Raw genomic sequence first — 15914 nt, forward strand, 5'->3', positions numbered from 1 at the left:
AATGAATTGATAGGAAAAAGGAGAAGAATTTTATTAGATAGCTTTTTATTCTTAATACTATTAAATAAATTTAGTAAAAAAGACTCTGATAAACAGATTTAAGTTCTTTGTTTTTCACAGTGCTTACCTGTATTTATATTTTGAGATCATCTCCTGAAGAAGTTTATATGTCAAGCTATTGCCAAGGACAACTTAAGCTCATTAACTCAACTTACATAAATTAAAATCAGGCATTTTAACAGAAAGAGGGAAAGAGGAATCATTTGTGACTCTCCTACCCAAGTGATTTAATGTTACTAGGAGAACCACTTATGGTGATTGATCAGAAAATGGGTGGCAGTTCTTTTTTTTTTTTTTTTTTAGTCCTCACCCGAGGACATTTTTTGATATTTTGTTCAGATAGAGTGGGAGGGAGAGAGAGAGAAAGAAACATCGACGTGAAAGGGACACATCGAGTGGTTGCCACCCACACAACCCAACCAGGGCCGGGGACAAACTGCAACCAAGGTACATGCCCTTAGTGGGAACCGAACCTGGGTCTCTCTGGACCGCAGGCCGACGCTCTAACCGCTGAGCCAAACTGGCCAGGGCGGGTAGCAGTTCTTGATTGTGATGTAGTGAATGGTTAATCTTTCATAGGCTATGTGATGTATATGGTTCTGAGGAATATGAATTACAGTAGTCTGTTAATGAGCCCTGGCTGGGTAGCTCAGCATCTTAGAGCGTCGTCTCGATATGGCAAGGTTGTGGGTTCGATCCCTGAGCAGGGCACATGAATCTATATTCATTGGAAGCAACCAATGAATCTATAAAATAAGTGGAACAACAAATTGATGTTTCTCTCTCTCTCTCTTTTCCTCTCTCTCTCAACTCATTAAATGAAAAATTTAAGCCCGGCTGGTGTGGCTCAGTGGTTGAGTATCGACTCATGCACCAACAGGTCACTGGTTTGATTCCCAGTCAGGGTACATACCCTGGTTTTGGGCTTGATCCCTAGTAGGGGACATTGTAGGAGGCAGCTAATCAATGTTTCTCTCTCGTTGATGGTTCTATCTATCTCTCCCTCTCCCTTTCTTTCTCTCTAAAAAGCAATAAAAACATTTTTTAAAAATTATATAAAATAGCCCTGGCCAGTTTTGCTCAGTGCTTAGAGCGTCGGCCTACGGACCAAAAAGTTGCGGGTTTGATTCCAAGTCAAGGGCAGGTACCTTGGTTGCAATTCGGTCCCCAGCCTTGGTTGGGATAGTGCAGGAGGCAACCAATCAGTGTGTCTCTCACATCGATGTTTCTTTGTATCTCTCCCTCCCTCCCATGCTATCTGAAAAATCAATGGAAAAATATCCTCGCCCTGGCCGATTTGGTTCAGCGGTTAGAGCATCGGCCTGCGGTCCTGAGAGACCCGGGTTCGGTTCCCGCTAAGGGCATGTACCTCGGTTGCAGTTTGTCTCCGGCCCTGGTCGCAGCCACTCGACGTGTTCCTTTCACATCGATGTTTCTCTCTCTCTCTCTTCCTCCCACTCTACCTGAACAATAAATGGAAAAATGTCCTCGAGTGAGGATAAAAAAAAAAAAAAAAAAAAAAAAAAGAAAAATATCCTCATGTGAGGATTAAAAAAAATGTTTTAATTATAAAAAATAAATTAAATCTACATAAATAGTTTCTGCTTGGGCAAATCATTCAGCCTGTGATCCCCAGATTGCTTTTCAATAAAAGATACATAGTAATATTAATGTCATTTCAAAGCTATTCTTGAACCAATTTTAATAACTTAGTTTCCTCAGGAATCAATCATTTCATTTGTGTCTTTAATTTTGTAAATAAAGTGTTACTTACATTTTTATATTGTTTTTTGTCTGTCTGTAAGCCTCCCTCTCTCCAGTCCCCCATTTCTAAAACTTTTTTTTCCTACATCAGACTTAAGAGATTTGTCCATTCTGTTGGTCTTCCTGAAAACTAGTTTTTGATTGTATTAATTGTTAATTGAGGTTTTCATTTCCTAATTTATTTCTGTTTTCATCCTTTTTTTTTTTTTTAATAGGTAAGGACTGGGCCCTTTCCCAGCCGTTTTTATTTTTATTATTTTTATTTTATTTTATTTTTCTTTATTGATTTTAGCGAGAGGGGAAACATCAATGAGAGAGAACATGGACTGGCCACCGCCTCCTGCATGCCCCAAACTGGGGACCTGGCCCACAACCTGGGCATGTGCCCTGACTGGGAATTGAACCAGTGACCTCTTAGTGTGTGGGTCAACACCCAACCATGGAGCCACACTGGCCAGGCTGTTTTTATCCTTAATAACTCCTTCCTTCGTTTTTCACTGTGCCTCTTTCATTGTTCTTTTACTTTCTTAAGCTGCTTGCTTGCTTATTTTTATCGTTGTTGCTTTTTAAAAAAAAAAAAAAATTTTATTGATTTTAGAAAGAGAGGAAGGGAGAGGGAGAGAGATAGAAACATCGATGAGAGAGAACATGGACTGGCCACCTCCTGCATGTCCCACCCCTGGGGATTGGACCCACAACCTGGGCATGTGCCCTGACCGGGAATCGAACTGGCAACCTCTTGGTGCATACGCTGAACCAGTGAGCCACACCGGCCAGGCTTCTTCTTGCTTTTTGATAAATGCCTTTATGATTGAGTATATATTTTTTTTTTCTGAGAACTCTTGCTTTGGCCACATGCCACATGTTTGTATACCTGGTGCTCTCCTTGCTGTTCATCTAGAAATATTATGTTATTTCAACCATGGGTGGTTCATCAGAATGTTTAATTTCTTAATGGGTAAGTTCTTATGGGCTGTCTTTTGTAGTTAAATTTGAATGTATTCCATTCTGGAGCTATACTTTTATTGCTTTTTATAAAATACACTTTTATTGATTTTTTTAGAGAGTGAGGGAAAGAAAAATAGAAGCATCAGTGAGAGAAAAACATTGATCAGCTGCCTCCTGCACGCCCCCTACCAGGGATCGAGCCTGAAACCCAGGCACACGCCCTGACTGCAAATCAAACTGGCGACCTTTCAGCATATGGGATGATGCTCCTTCCAGCTGAGCTACCTGCCAGGGCGGAGCTATACTTTTTTTTTTAACTTATCTTTATTGTTGAATGTATTACAGATGCCTCCCCCCCACTTTGACCCCCTCAGAGCTATACTTTTAAATTATATTGTGAGATAAGGGTGTATGGGCAGTTTTTGTAGGTACATGTAAGACTCACCAAGCTCTACTTTGACCTGCATAAAACTTTCATTACAGTTACTTGGTATTTCATCTAATCCTTGTCATGTATCACTTTTCATATTTATTCTCTTCATGAAATAGACCCCAAGTGTCCCTTTAACATAACGTTGTTACCATTCTGGTCAGAATCCTTCAGGTTCCTGTTCTGTCGATGTGGGTGCCGTGTGGTGGGAAATAGCTGGTGTCAAACAGCCGTGTATCGTAACTGCTTGTGAATACGCCGTTTCTCTGTGGAAACCTCTGGGCCCTGGGCAGTGGAGGGAAATGTATTCCTGGCTCTTCACAGAGGTGAGTCCAAGTCTGAAAGAGGTCTTTGTGATCATTTGCATGAAAATGGATGGGCAGCTTACCAAAGTAGGGAGAGGGAGGCTGACACCATGCAAGACAGAACAGAGAGAAGCTGTTTTCCCCAACATTTTATTATGGAAATTTTCAAACATACCAAAAAATAGTGAGCACCATGTACCAGCCATCTAGACCCTACAGTTCACATGATGCTTTATTAGCTTTATCACACCTTTATCCAGAGGTGGATTTTTATACTAGATATGTTGAAGCAGCTTGGAATCTTCTGTCTATTCTGACTTCTAAACTTGCTGATACCTACTTATCCTACCCTTCATGAAAACATTGTTTCTGCTTCTTTTCTGCATATGTTTTCTTCCAGGACTTCATACATGTCTTACCTGGTTGCAATCCTAATGTGCTGAAAAAGAATTTTTTTTTTAATCCTCACCCGAAGACATTTTTGCATTCATCTTCAGATAGAGCAAGAGGAAGAGAGGGAAGAAGAGAGAGAGAGAGAGAAACATCAATGTGAGAGAGACACATAGACTGGCTGCCACCCACACGACCCCAACCAGGGCCGGGGACAAACTGCAACCAAGGTACATGCCCTTAGTGGGAACCGAACCCGGGTCGCTCTGGACTGCAGGTTGATGCTCTAACCGCTGAGCCAAACTGGCCAGGGCAAAATTTTTAATCTGCTTTTTCTCACTTAGCATATAAACATTTCTCCTTCGTACTTATCTATGTAGAATTTTATGTATACAGACTTATTCAGGTATAATTAACAAATAAACTTGTAATATATTTAAAGTGTACTCGTGATTATTCCATGTGTGTATACATTGGGAAGGGAGTCTCACAATTAAGTGAACACATCCATCACTTTGTTAAGTTACTGTTTTTTTCTTTTTGTGGAATCTTTAAGATCTGCTGTCTTAGCAGATTTCATTCTTGTTCTCTGGTATATCCACAGCTTCTAGCTCTGTGTTTTTGCTCAATAAATATTTATTGTAAATGGCTGTATAATGCTGCATTGGCTTACATGCCAGAATTTACTGAACTATTCCCCTGTTGTTAGAAGCACAGGTTGCATTAATAAACATGGCAGTAAACACCGTTTGGCATATAGCATATTTGGATTTATGACTCATTAAATAAAGGGTGTTTGCTGAACCTTCTCATGTTTCTCTGAATGTTGGAAACTATCCTGGTACAGTAAGAATAAAAAACGAATGCAACAAATCTTGGAAAATGTAGATTGACTAAAAATGAAACAACCAAATATCATTTTGGCTCTTTGTATTATTTAGGTTCCAGTGTTACAGATAGTTTCCATGCCTGATGTTTATAATCTTGTGTGTGTGGCTTTGGGAAACTTGGAAATCAGAGAAATCAGGTATGTACTTCTCTAGGAGGAGTTTTTCCCTTTATGTTTAGTTCTTTATCACGGACTGAAGTTTCCTTTTAAAATATGAACCTAGTGTTTTACTATTAAACACTTACTCCTGCCCTGGCTGGTGTGGGCTCAGTTGGCTGGGCACTGTCCTGTGCACCAAAAGGTTGCCAGTTCGATACCTGGTCAGGGCATATGCCTGAGTTGCAGGCTCGATCCCCAGTACGGGGCATGTGGGAGGCAGCTGATCCATGTTTTGCTCTCACATTGATGTTTTTCTCTCTCTCCTCCTACCTCTCTAAAAATAAAAATAAAAATGTTTTAAAAAAGTAATAAAGACTTACTCCTGACTTCTCTGCATTTTTCCTTATATTTGGTTTAGGGCATTACTTTGTTCCTCAGATGGTGAAAGTGAAAAGCAGGTGCTCCTGAGCTCTGGAAATATACACGCTGTGCTTGGCCTGACCGAGAGGAGGCTAGTCAGTAGCAGCAGGACCCTTTGTGACCAGCAAGTAGAGATCATAACATTTGCAGAAGACGGAGGGTAAGAAAAGCACCAGCTGATTTGAACTATTAGAGAAAGAATGATTTTATCCCAGGGTTTCAGAGAAAGTTGGATCCCCATCATCTTGTCCTCCGGTGCTATGAGCATGGTATTGCAGGTTCTCTTCCACACTGGAGTGTAGAGCAGTTTAGGGTGGAAGCGGACATGTGGGGAGGAAGTCAGCGCAGTGGAGAGGCTCAGCAAATATAGTTCGTTCCCTTTGTCTTTGAGATCTCTGTGCACCCCTTAAATGTTATACGTTCCTCAAGATCTTAGGCCCTTCTCTTACTCCACACACTTGGTTTTCATGGCTTAATCTATTACCATCAAGATGCCGACTACTTGGGAACATACATTTCCAGCTGAGCTCTTTCTTAACCTCTAGACCTGCATGCCTATTTATTAGACATCCGGGGTTTCCTCGGATTCAACATGTAGAAAATGAAGCTCTTAGCATCCTCTATGTCTGTCATAAACTCATGTATATACTTTACTTGATTATTATTATTTTGTTGTTGTTCAGATAGAGTGGGAGGGAGAAAGCGAGGGAGGGAGAGAAAGAGAGAGAGAGAGAGAGAGAGAAACATCGATGTGAAAGGGACACATCAAGTGGCTGCTTCCCGCAGGACCCAACCAGGGCCGGGACAAACTGCAACCGCGGTACATGCCCTTAGCGGGAACCGAACCCGGGTCTCTCTGGACCGCAGGCCGACGCTCTAACCGCTGAGCCAAACTGACCAGGGCTACTGTGATTATTTATGTCTGTCCTAATAACAGAGGGCATGTCTTATCTTTTTATAAACTGTTGCAGTAATCTAGATGAGACAAATCATTTGCTTAAATTAGGAGTGTTAATGGAGATGGAGAGAAGCAGACAGATTTGGGAGAGGCGAGATGATAAAATCATTAGGACTGGATGATTGAGGAGTTAAAGAGGAAGGAAACGAAGATAATGTCCACGTTTCTGGGTTGGTCACCTGGGTAATGGTGGTGTACCATTCATTGAGATAGGAATGCAGAAAGAAACACGAGGTTTAAAGAGAGAGCCAGTGAGTTTAATGTTGGATATGATGAGTTTGAGGTACTTGCAGTATATCCAGGTAGATAATATAGCAGTAATACATGTTTATTGTAGAAAGTTTAGCATGTACATGTTTTCTGATTGGAACGTCTTTCTGGTATTAGGTTAATGTTTATTGTGCAGAGTTCAGTAATATGTAGAACGGCTGCTAAGAAACTGCTGAGGTACAGAGTGCTGGTTTTCAATACTATTTTATTTTATTTTTTTGAAGAGATAATGACCGATAATTTTATAAGAAAAGTGAATTCAGATTTAAGCATCTCAGAGAACTCCAAGCAAGATTAAAAGAAAAAGTACTTATGCACATCATATTCCAATGGCTAAAAATAAAGGGAAAGAAAACATTGTAGGAAGCCAGAAGCAAAAGGTACATTACTTACAGAAGAACAAATATAGGAAATACCTCAACTTCTTATTACAAACCCACACTCCAGAAGATAATGGCATGACATTTTATTTTATTTTTTTTTATGAATTTTTTTATTTATTTTTTTGTTACAGATATTTTACCTTTTTACCCCATTGGCACCCCCCACCCCACCCCACCTCCGCCCCGTCCCCGGCTTAGTTGTCCATGTCCATTGGTCATGCATACGTGCATATAAGTTCTGTGGTTTATCTCTTCCCACCCCCCACCCCCTCTTCTGAGGGATGTCAGTCTGTGCCCTACTTCCATGTTTCTGGGTCTACTGTATTCCTCAGACTGTTATGGCATGACATTTTAAAGGGCTGAAAGGAAAGGAAAAAAAAGTCAACCCAGAATTGTGTATCTAGCAAAAATACTTTTCAAAATTCAAGGCAAAAAAAAAATACTTTTTTCAGGTAAATGAAACCTGAGAGACAGACATGTATTACAAAAAGGTTAAAGGTCCTGGCCGGGTTGGCTCAGTGGTGAGAGCATCGGCCCATGGACCAAAGAGTAACGAGCTCAATTCCCACTCAAGGGCACGCACCTTGGTTGCAGGTTCGATTTTCAGCCTGGGTTCGCTCACGTGGGAGGCAACCAATCAGTGTATCTCACACTGATGTTTCTCTCTCCTCTCTCCCTCCCTCCCTCCCTCCCACTCTATCCATAGGTCAACGGAAAAACATCCCCTGGTGAGGACAAAAAAAAAAAGTTAAAGGAAGTTTTTCAGGTGGAATTAAATGATATAAGATAGAAGCTTGGATTTAAGAAATGAAGAGCTTTGACATAGTTAAAATGAGGATACAGATAAAAGAGTTTTTTATTTTCAATCACTGTAAAAGACAATTGTCCACAGGAAAAGTAATGTCAATATATTATCTATTTATAATACCTATAAAAATAAAATGATAATAGCATGAAATATGGGATGGAGAAATTTAAAGTATACTGATGCAAGGTTCTTACAGTATGTGTTGTGACATAATATTACTTGAAAGTGGACTGTGGTAAGTGATAAGTGTACATTGTAAACTCTAGAGTAATCATTAAAATATTTTAAAATAGTGCTAAATTAAAACTACTCAATTACTCCAAAAATGGGCATAAAATGAGGGGGAAAGGAAAAAGAACAAAAAGGAAATAGCAAGATGATTGACTTAAATTCAGTCATATCAATAATTTACATTAAGTGTAAATAAACATACACTTATGTTTAAAAGATAGATTGTCAGATTTTATACAAAAATCTGTTTATGCCGTCAACAACAAAAAAACCTGTTCTAAATACAAAGACATAGCTTAAAAGACACCCTTAAAAGGATAGAGAGAAGATGAGCAAACACTAAAAGAAACTTGAATGGCCTGGCCGGTGTGGCTCAGTGGTTGAGTGTCGACCCGTGGACCAAGAAGTCGCCAGTTCAATTCCCAGTCAGGGCACATGCCCAGGTTGTGGGCCAAATCCCTAGTGGGGGGCATGCGGGAGGCAGCCAATCGATGTTCTCTCTCATTGATGTCTCTATCTCTCTCTCCCTCTCCCTTCTTCTCTCTCTAAAAATCAATAAAGGAAAAAAAAAATTTAAAAAAAAAAAAAAGGGAACCTGAGCAACTATATGAATATCAGACATATAAAAGTAAAAGACTGTGGCCCTGGCCAGTTTGGCTCAGCGGTTAGAGCATCGGCCTGCGGTCCGGAGAGACCCAGGTTCGGTTCCCGCTAAGGGCATGTACCTCAGTTGCAGTTTGTCCCTGGCCCTGGTTGGGTCATGTGGGTGGCAACCACTCGATGTGTCCCTTTCATGTCGATGTTTCTCTCTCTCTCTCTCCCTCCCACTCTATCTGAACAACATATCAAAAAATGTCCTCGGGTGAGGACTAAAAAAAATAAATAAATAAAAGTAAATAGTCATTAAGACTATAAAAGCTTAAGCAAAAATATTCTACTTGAACTAATTGATAAAAACTAATTACACTTGCTAACTAATCACACGTGAAGCATTCACCAGGATTGACCTTCAATACTATTTTAAATGCAGAAGCCAAGGAAAACAGTTTTTGATGCCTCCCGAAGAGACTGTACTAACTTTTGCTGAGATTGAAGGGATGCAGGAGGCCCTGCTTGGCACCACTATAATGAACAATGTTGTTATGTGGTAAGTTTTCCTTGAGACCCTCAGTTTTCTCTTCTCTAATTTCACAGGGTCCTTAAGATTAGATACGAGCCCTGGCTGGTTTGGCTCAGCAGTTAGAGCATCGGCCTGCGGTCCTGAGAAACCCGGGTTCTGTTCCCGCTAAGGACGCGTACCTCGGTTGCAGTTTGTCCCCGGCCCTGGTCGGTCGTGCGGGTGGCAGCCACTCGATGTGTTCCTTTCACATCGATGTTTCTCTCTCTCTCTCTGTTCCTCTCTCTCCTTCCCACTCTATCTGAACAAAAAAATGGAAAAATGTCCTCGGGTGAGGATAAAAAAAAAAAAAAAAGATTAGATAAGAGACTGTAAATATGATTGTGGGGTTTTTTTGTTTACTCTCAGATGCTATATATTTGTCTTACCAAAAACATCATATTAATTCGGACAGTGCAAAAAGATCAGTCTGAGTAGACTATAAGTGAATGAAATTTTATTGGCAAAATGTATGGTGTTTCTGCTTCTGGTTAATGGCTGAGTGGCTTCTATCAGACCAACTTTCCTACTTCAAGTAACTATAAACCCTGGGATAAATATAAAAACCTACTAACTGAAGGTACTGGAGAGTGAGAAAAAGAAAAAAGATACTAAAGGGGGTTCAGCCCTTAGAGAGAGGAAATGTCACTGGACAAGTCTCCTGCTCTTGTGGCTTTTAGAAGAGGGCAGGCCCAGCCCACACACTGGGCAGCCGAAAGCTAACGGAAAACTTCCCGATGTGTTGTAGAATTATACGCCTGAAACCTGTATGATTTTATTAACCAGTGTCACCTCAATAAATTTAATAAGAAGGAAAAACAAAGAAAACCTTCTGTCGCACTGGCTCAGCATGACCACGCAGCTAGAAAGTGAGGCAGACAAATCCCAAACAGTAGAGCCAGAGAAGAGCCCTGAAGTCCTGGCCTAATCTCTGCCGTTGAACTGCGTGTGCAGGGCAGGCTCGGAGAAGCCCAGGCAAGGCAGAAAGAACTGAACTGGGTTGACTGTTTATTTGGCGGGGGCAGTCAGTATTTTTCAGAGGAACCTAAGAGAATCCAGAGTTTATGAGAAATGTCATTCATGATGTCTGGAATACAATCTAGAGTTACTAGATACATAAATGTTTCATTACAGGATCCAAATTAACAACTTAGTGATAGGGAAACTGAAGTCAAGGAGTCCCCAGCCACCTCTCTTTCCTGAGCACAGGAAGAACCTTGCCCAGCCATCAGCACTTGCAGGGTTAATTAATATTAGGAGAATAGATAGATTTTTTTTTCTCAGATGCCTTCTCCATGAACTGTGTCCTTGGGGCCAGAGTGGGTCTTGGAAAGAGAAAGTTGTTACTGCCTACCTCTTCTGCCCTGTGCAATGCTAACCTTCTAGGAATAAGCTAGGAAAGCGTGGCCCGAGAGAAGCCTTGCCGTCCTCACCGGGGAGCCCTGGAATTGACCGGGAACCCTGTGCTCAGATGTCCTGCTGTCTGTCTCCAGCAGCACGTTCCCACGCGGGTACTTTCCCTGGGTGTCAGGTCTTATTGGAGGGCAGTGTCCTTTACAGAAGTTATCTTTTCTATTTGTTCTGCTATTTCTACTGCTGCTGTCATTATTTAGCTCCTAGACTATTAATTTAATCTAGTAATTGCCATTCATCAGTATTCAGCCTCCACAGCATCTTTTGTGCTATTATTTTATAAACACTCTTACTCCTGGCCCTCTCCCCTCCACCCAGAATTAAAGCCTGTGTGGAGCCCGTGTTCGCTTTCTCCGGCTTGCACTCCATCTCCCCCATGCCCCACTACAGACCTTCCTCTCTGCCGTCCCATACTGCTCAGCTCCCTTTTTTCTTCCCATCCCTCATTTACCCCCTTTTGCTGATAGTAGTCTTTTGGCGTTTTATGTATAATGGATCACAACAGAATTTGGGGTTGGGGAGGAACCTCAGTACTTAGCTTCTAAGAGTAAGTTTAAGTTCTAATTCCTCCACAGTTGCCCAGAATTCTGTCATATCACCTCAGCCCTCATTGCTGTGGCCCTGACCTTTAATTTAGCAGGTGCTACTCTGTATTATGAGAGTCCCTGAAGATAGCACCGCCTCTTATATCAGTTATCAGTGCCTGCCTTAGCTCTTCGCTTAGGGTAGCTTCTCAGAGACGTGTGGCTCATACAGAAGCTCTCTTTACCTTTCGGGCTCTCTATAACTATATACTGATGGTGGTTGCTCACCTTGCCTGTGGGACTCCTCATTTGTTAGATGCCTAAAGCAGTTCATGTTATAGTCCAGGTTCAAGTGGACTGTTTTAATCTTTTTTAGTTGTTTTTAGAGAGAAAACAAGGGAGGTAGGAAGAAAGCAAAACATCAATTGGTTGCCTCCCAAATATGCCCTTACCAGGGAAGAGAACCCGCATCCTAGGTATATGCCCTGACTGGGAATCGAACTAGCAGCCTTTCAGTGCATGGGACAATGTGCCAACCAACTGAGCCACACTGGCCAGGGCTCAAGTGGCTTATTTTAAAACTATTGCTGAAGGTTTAAGTATTTAATATCGGTCAGGCTGTATTAACTGAGCACCATATGTCACTTATTTAATAGATATTTGAATCTTCAACTTCTCTGAGAGAGATGCAAAGATGAGTCCCAAGGCCCCTAAAATCTAGTAGGTAAATAAGATTGCTTTACAATTCCAAGTATCAGAGTGATAGAGATTTCGACAGAGTGCTTTGGGATTTGGGGAGAGAGCAATTACTAACTACAGAACATGCACTAACCTCTGTAAGGGATAAATTTAATTCTGGTGTCCCTTGTATGAGGAATACCTTGCATACTTCCATGAGAATTTAGCTTTCCATCTTTACTTTTGGTATATAGTACCTGGGCCACAGAAAGTTCAGAAATGTTTGTTGAATGATTACATTATACCCTGTTACAGTATGTCACATAAAAAATGAGGTGCTCTGGCTGGTGTGGCTTAGTGGTTAGAGTACAGGCTCATGCACTGAAGATCACAAGTTCAATTCCAGTCAAGGGCACGTACCTGGGTTGTAGGTTCATTCCCGGCATGCAGGAAGCAACTGATGTGTCTCTCTCACATGGATGTTTCTTTCTCTCTCCCTCCCTCCCTCCCTCCCTCCCTCCCTCCCTCCCTCTCCCTCTCTCTCCCTCTCTCCCTCTCCCCCTACCTCCCTCCCTTCCACTCTCTCTAAAAATCAAAGGAAAAAATGTCCTTGGGTAAGGATTAACAAAAAACAGGCATGTGGACAGTACTATGTGGAATTGGAGGTGAGATTTCTGTGAACTGGTGCAGACAGGGAGGAGCGAGTCTAGACTGAGCTCCTGCAGCTGGAGGAAATGGGACATGACCTGGCCTTGAGGAATGGATGGGCATTGGTCAACCCGGGGATGGGATTGGCCAGTAATGGGGAGGGCATCGGAATGGATAGTGTGGACCAAGGCAGAGAGCTGGGAACATGCAGAGTGTGTTGTAGGGACAGTGAGACGCGGGTCAAGGAGCAGCGAGCGGCGTGGTGCTGCAGGGCGCAGGGCTGTCCGTGAGCTCGTAAGGACCAGGAAAATGACCGTCTTCATCTGTGGCTCATGGGAGCCGACTGAGTGCTGCACAGGCAGAGTCACACGACAGACGTGATGAATGTCACCAGTCCTCGAGCTAAGGAGTGGTTCCAAAAAGCTTGCTTTTTCCTTCTTTTAGTCACCTTCTTCTCTCCTCTAGTTTTTTTTCCACTTTCATCCCAGCTGTCTTTCCTTCTTTCTCCATATCTTGGGCTGGCTCTTGAATAAGCAGATATTATAGAGACATAATTGTAAGTCTGTTTCAGGTGTCGTCTCTTGCCTAACCAGATTTGGTTTCCTGACCATTGTCTTCCATGGGGAGTTGAAGTGTAACAAGAAGTGTGACAGAATCTTAATGATAGAGCTATACTATGTGCCTAATTTTAATACCAAGTAAAATGAGATCATGGAAACCTTTTCTCCTGGAATTTGGAGAGATTCTCTATAGTGGCATAGCAGAAAGCTAAACTATCAAATGAAACCATTGGCCAAATTAAACAGCATTTCTATTTTTCATGCAATCTGTGACTAAACAAAACAAAGGTACTGTGTCCCTTCGTTTCCCCCTTGGTCCCCTCCTAAAGGATGCTGTGAAAACTGGTTTGCTGGAAGAGTGCCATCAGCTTATCTGTTTTTGGTGTCTCAGGAATTTAAACACTGGTCAGCTCCTGAGAAAGATGCACGTTGGTGATTCCTACCAAGCTTCCATCTGTCACAAAGCCTATTCTGAAATGGTGAGTACCGATCAGCCCGGACACTCTGTCTGTTCCGAGTGTTACTCTTGGTACCACTGAGTAACAGCAGGAACTTAGTAAGTAGTAATTAACTGGCCCTCCCTGTTGCCTGTGTTTTTCAAAATTGGATAGCAGAGTTTGTTTTTTTTTGGAAAAAAAGTGTTGGTACAATATGATTGCTTGGTGAGTTTTCTGGCTGAATGACTTAAGGGCAAACATTAATTTCTGGCTGTGAATTTATACTGAGAAATATTATCCTATTATCAGACTTGGCTCCCAACCATATTGCCATAAATGATTTATGATGTGAGTGAATATCCTGAGGAAGGATGATTAAATGGTCATAGACGTGCTTTTCTCTTAGATTTTAGTGTTCGAACACAGCCTCTTAGCCATTGTGCTAATACAGTTGGCTTACAGTCTGGTGTTGGCCTCTGAAAAGGTTGGAGGTAGTGATCCAGGAGTCAGGGATGACTGTGTCCACTGCTGAGCCACGAGCAGTGGCAGTGGCAGCCCGCTTGGTGCTGTTGGAGGCTGACTTGCTCGGCCCTGCCAGCCTCAGCACGTGGAGGCTCTGGGTGCAGATGCATCTCTCCCTAGCCCAGCGGCATCTTGGACATGAACTCAAAAGTGTTGTGGTCTTAGATAATCTGCCTCATGGTCTTAAGGCTTAATTTTCATCCTAAAATAAGAGGGCCGAATTCGTCTCTAGAATTATTTAATTTACTTACTAATTATTTAAAAATTTTTATATCTTTGGTATTACAACATTGATACCTATTCAATTTTATTTTATTTTTTTTAATTTTTTTTCTTTATTGATTTTAGAGAGGAAGGGAGGAGAGAGAGATAGAAACACTGATGAAAGAGAACACCGATTGGCCGCCTCCTGCATGTCACGCACTGGGGATTTGGCCCACGACCTGGACATGTGCCCTGACTGGGAATTGAACTGGCAATTGCTTGGTGCATGGGTCGATGCTCAACCACTGAGCCACACCGGCTGGGCCCTATTTAATTTTAAAACATTAAGCACAAAAATGGAAAAGAGTAAGTAAAAGTTCCCCGTGAAGCCATCGTCGAGAAATGGTCATTTATACTGGAGTGCAGGAATCGGCAAACATCTCTGTAAAGGCTCAGACAGCAAATATTTCTTTTTTTTTATTTTTATCCTCACCCAAGGACATTTTTCCATTTTTTGTTCAGATAGAATGGGAGGAAGAGAGAGCAACATCGACGTGAAAGGGACACGTTGAGTGGCTGCCACCCGCACGACCCAACCAGGGCCGGGGACAAACCACAACCGAGGTACATGCCCTTAGCGGGAACCGATCCCGGGTCTCTCGGGACCACAGGCTGATGCTCTAAACACTGAACCAAACCGGCCAGGCGGCAGCAAATATTTCCAGCTCTGCAGACCACTCGGTCTCTGCTGCAGCTACTCGGCTCTGCTGCTGTCACACAAAATCACCCAGAGAGGACACACAAGAAGTGGGTGTGGCCACGTTCCAATAAAACATTTTGGAAAATAAAACTTTCCTATGGAACTTTCTAAAACTTGAATTTCATGTAATTTTCACATGTCACAAAATAGTCTTTCTCTGTCTTTTTTTCAACCATTTCAAAATGCAAAAACCATTCTTAGCTCTTGGGTCATACAGAAATAAGCCTTGAGTTAGATTTGACCTATGGGCTGTGGCTTCCAAAACCACATGGCATTCAACATTTTTTTAAACTCTCAGTTGTTTTCTTATTATAAAGGTAATTCATTCTCATTATAAAAATTCAGTCATTTGGCCCTGGCCGGTGTGGCACAGTTGGTTGGAGCATTGTCTTGTGCACCAAAAGGTTGCAGGTTCAATTCCTGGTCAGGGCACATACCCGGGTTGTGGTTTGATTTCCCCAGTCGGGGTATGTATGGAAGGCAACTGATCAATGTTTCTCTCTCGCATCGATGTTTCTCCCTCTCTCTCTCACTCCCCCCCCCTTCTGCTCCCCCCTATTTAAATTTTTTTTTTAAATATTTTAAAAATTCAGTCATTTTGGAAATGTATAAAGTTGAAATGAGTGTTATTAATCCTAAGATGGCCCTATAATTAATTTTCCCTATTTCACCTCCAGAGATAACTATTTTCAACATGTAACAATAGGTGTGTTTATATATGTGTGTGACAGATATCTTCATACACAATAATGTTATTAGCCTGGCCTGTGTGGCTCAGTGAGTTGAGTGTTGTCCCATGGACTGAGAGGTCCCAGTTCGATTCCCAGTCAGGGCACATGCCTGGGTTATGGGTTTGATCCCCAGTAGGGGGCGTGCAGGAGGAAGCTGATGGATGTTTCTCTCTCACATTGATGTTTCCCTTTCTCTCTCCCCATTCCTCTCTCTAAAATCAATAAAAAAATATCCTCAGGTGAAGGTTGGAAAGAAAAAAAAAAACAGCCCTGTCTGGTTTGCCCAATGGTTAGAGCATCGGCCCACAGACCAATGAGTCTCAGGT

The 15914-nt window shown here is 42.0% G+C and overlaps 1 protein-coding gene across 2 annotated transcripts in view; it reads left to right on the forward strand.

Annotated features, from left to right (window-relative positions):
- Window positions 1-15914, forward strand: part of PALB2 (partner and localizer of BRCA2) — a 31419-nt gene that overhangs the window by 12049 nt on the left and 3456 nt on the right. The window contains exons 7-11 of one of the 2 annotated variants that reach the window (XM_036279224.1): window positions 3367-3528; window positions 4839-4924; window positions 5304-5465; window positions 8986-9102; window positions 13326-13413. In XM_036279224.1, the coding sequence (XP_036135117.1) occupies window positions 3367-3528; window positions 4839-4924; window positions 5304-5465; window positions 8986-9102; window positions 13326-13413 (615 nt within the window). Of the gene's footprint in view, window positions 1-3366; window positions 3529-4838; window positions 4925-5303; window positions 5466-8985; window positions 9103-13325; window positions 13414-15914 lie in introns of those variants that run through there. The other variant, XM_036279225.1, reaches the window with a different exon arrangement.

The sequence above is a fragment of the Molossus molossus genome, unplaced genomic scaffold, assembly GCF_014108415.1.
Source record: "Molossus molossus isolate mMolMol1 unplaced genomic scaffold, mMolMol1.p scaffold_m16_p_3, whole genome shotgun sequence".
NCBI lineage: Eukaryota > Metazoa > Chordata > Mammalia > Chiroptera > Molossidae > Molossus > Molossus molossus.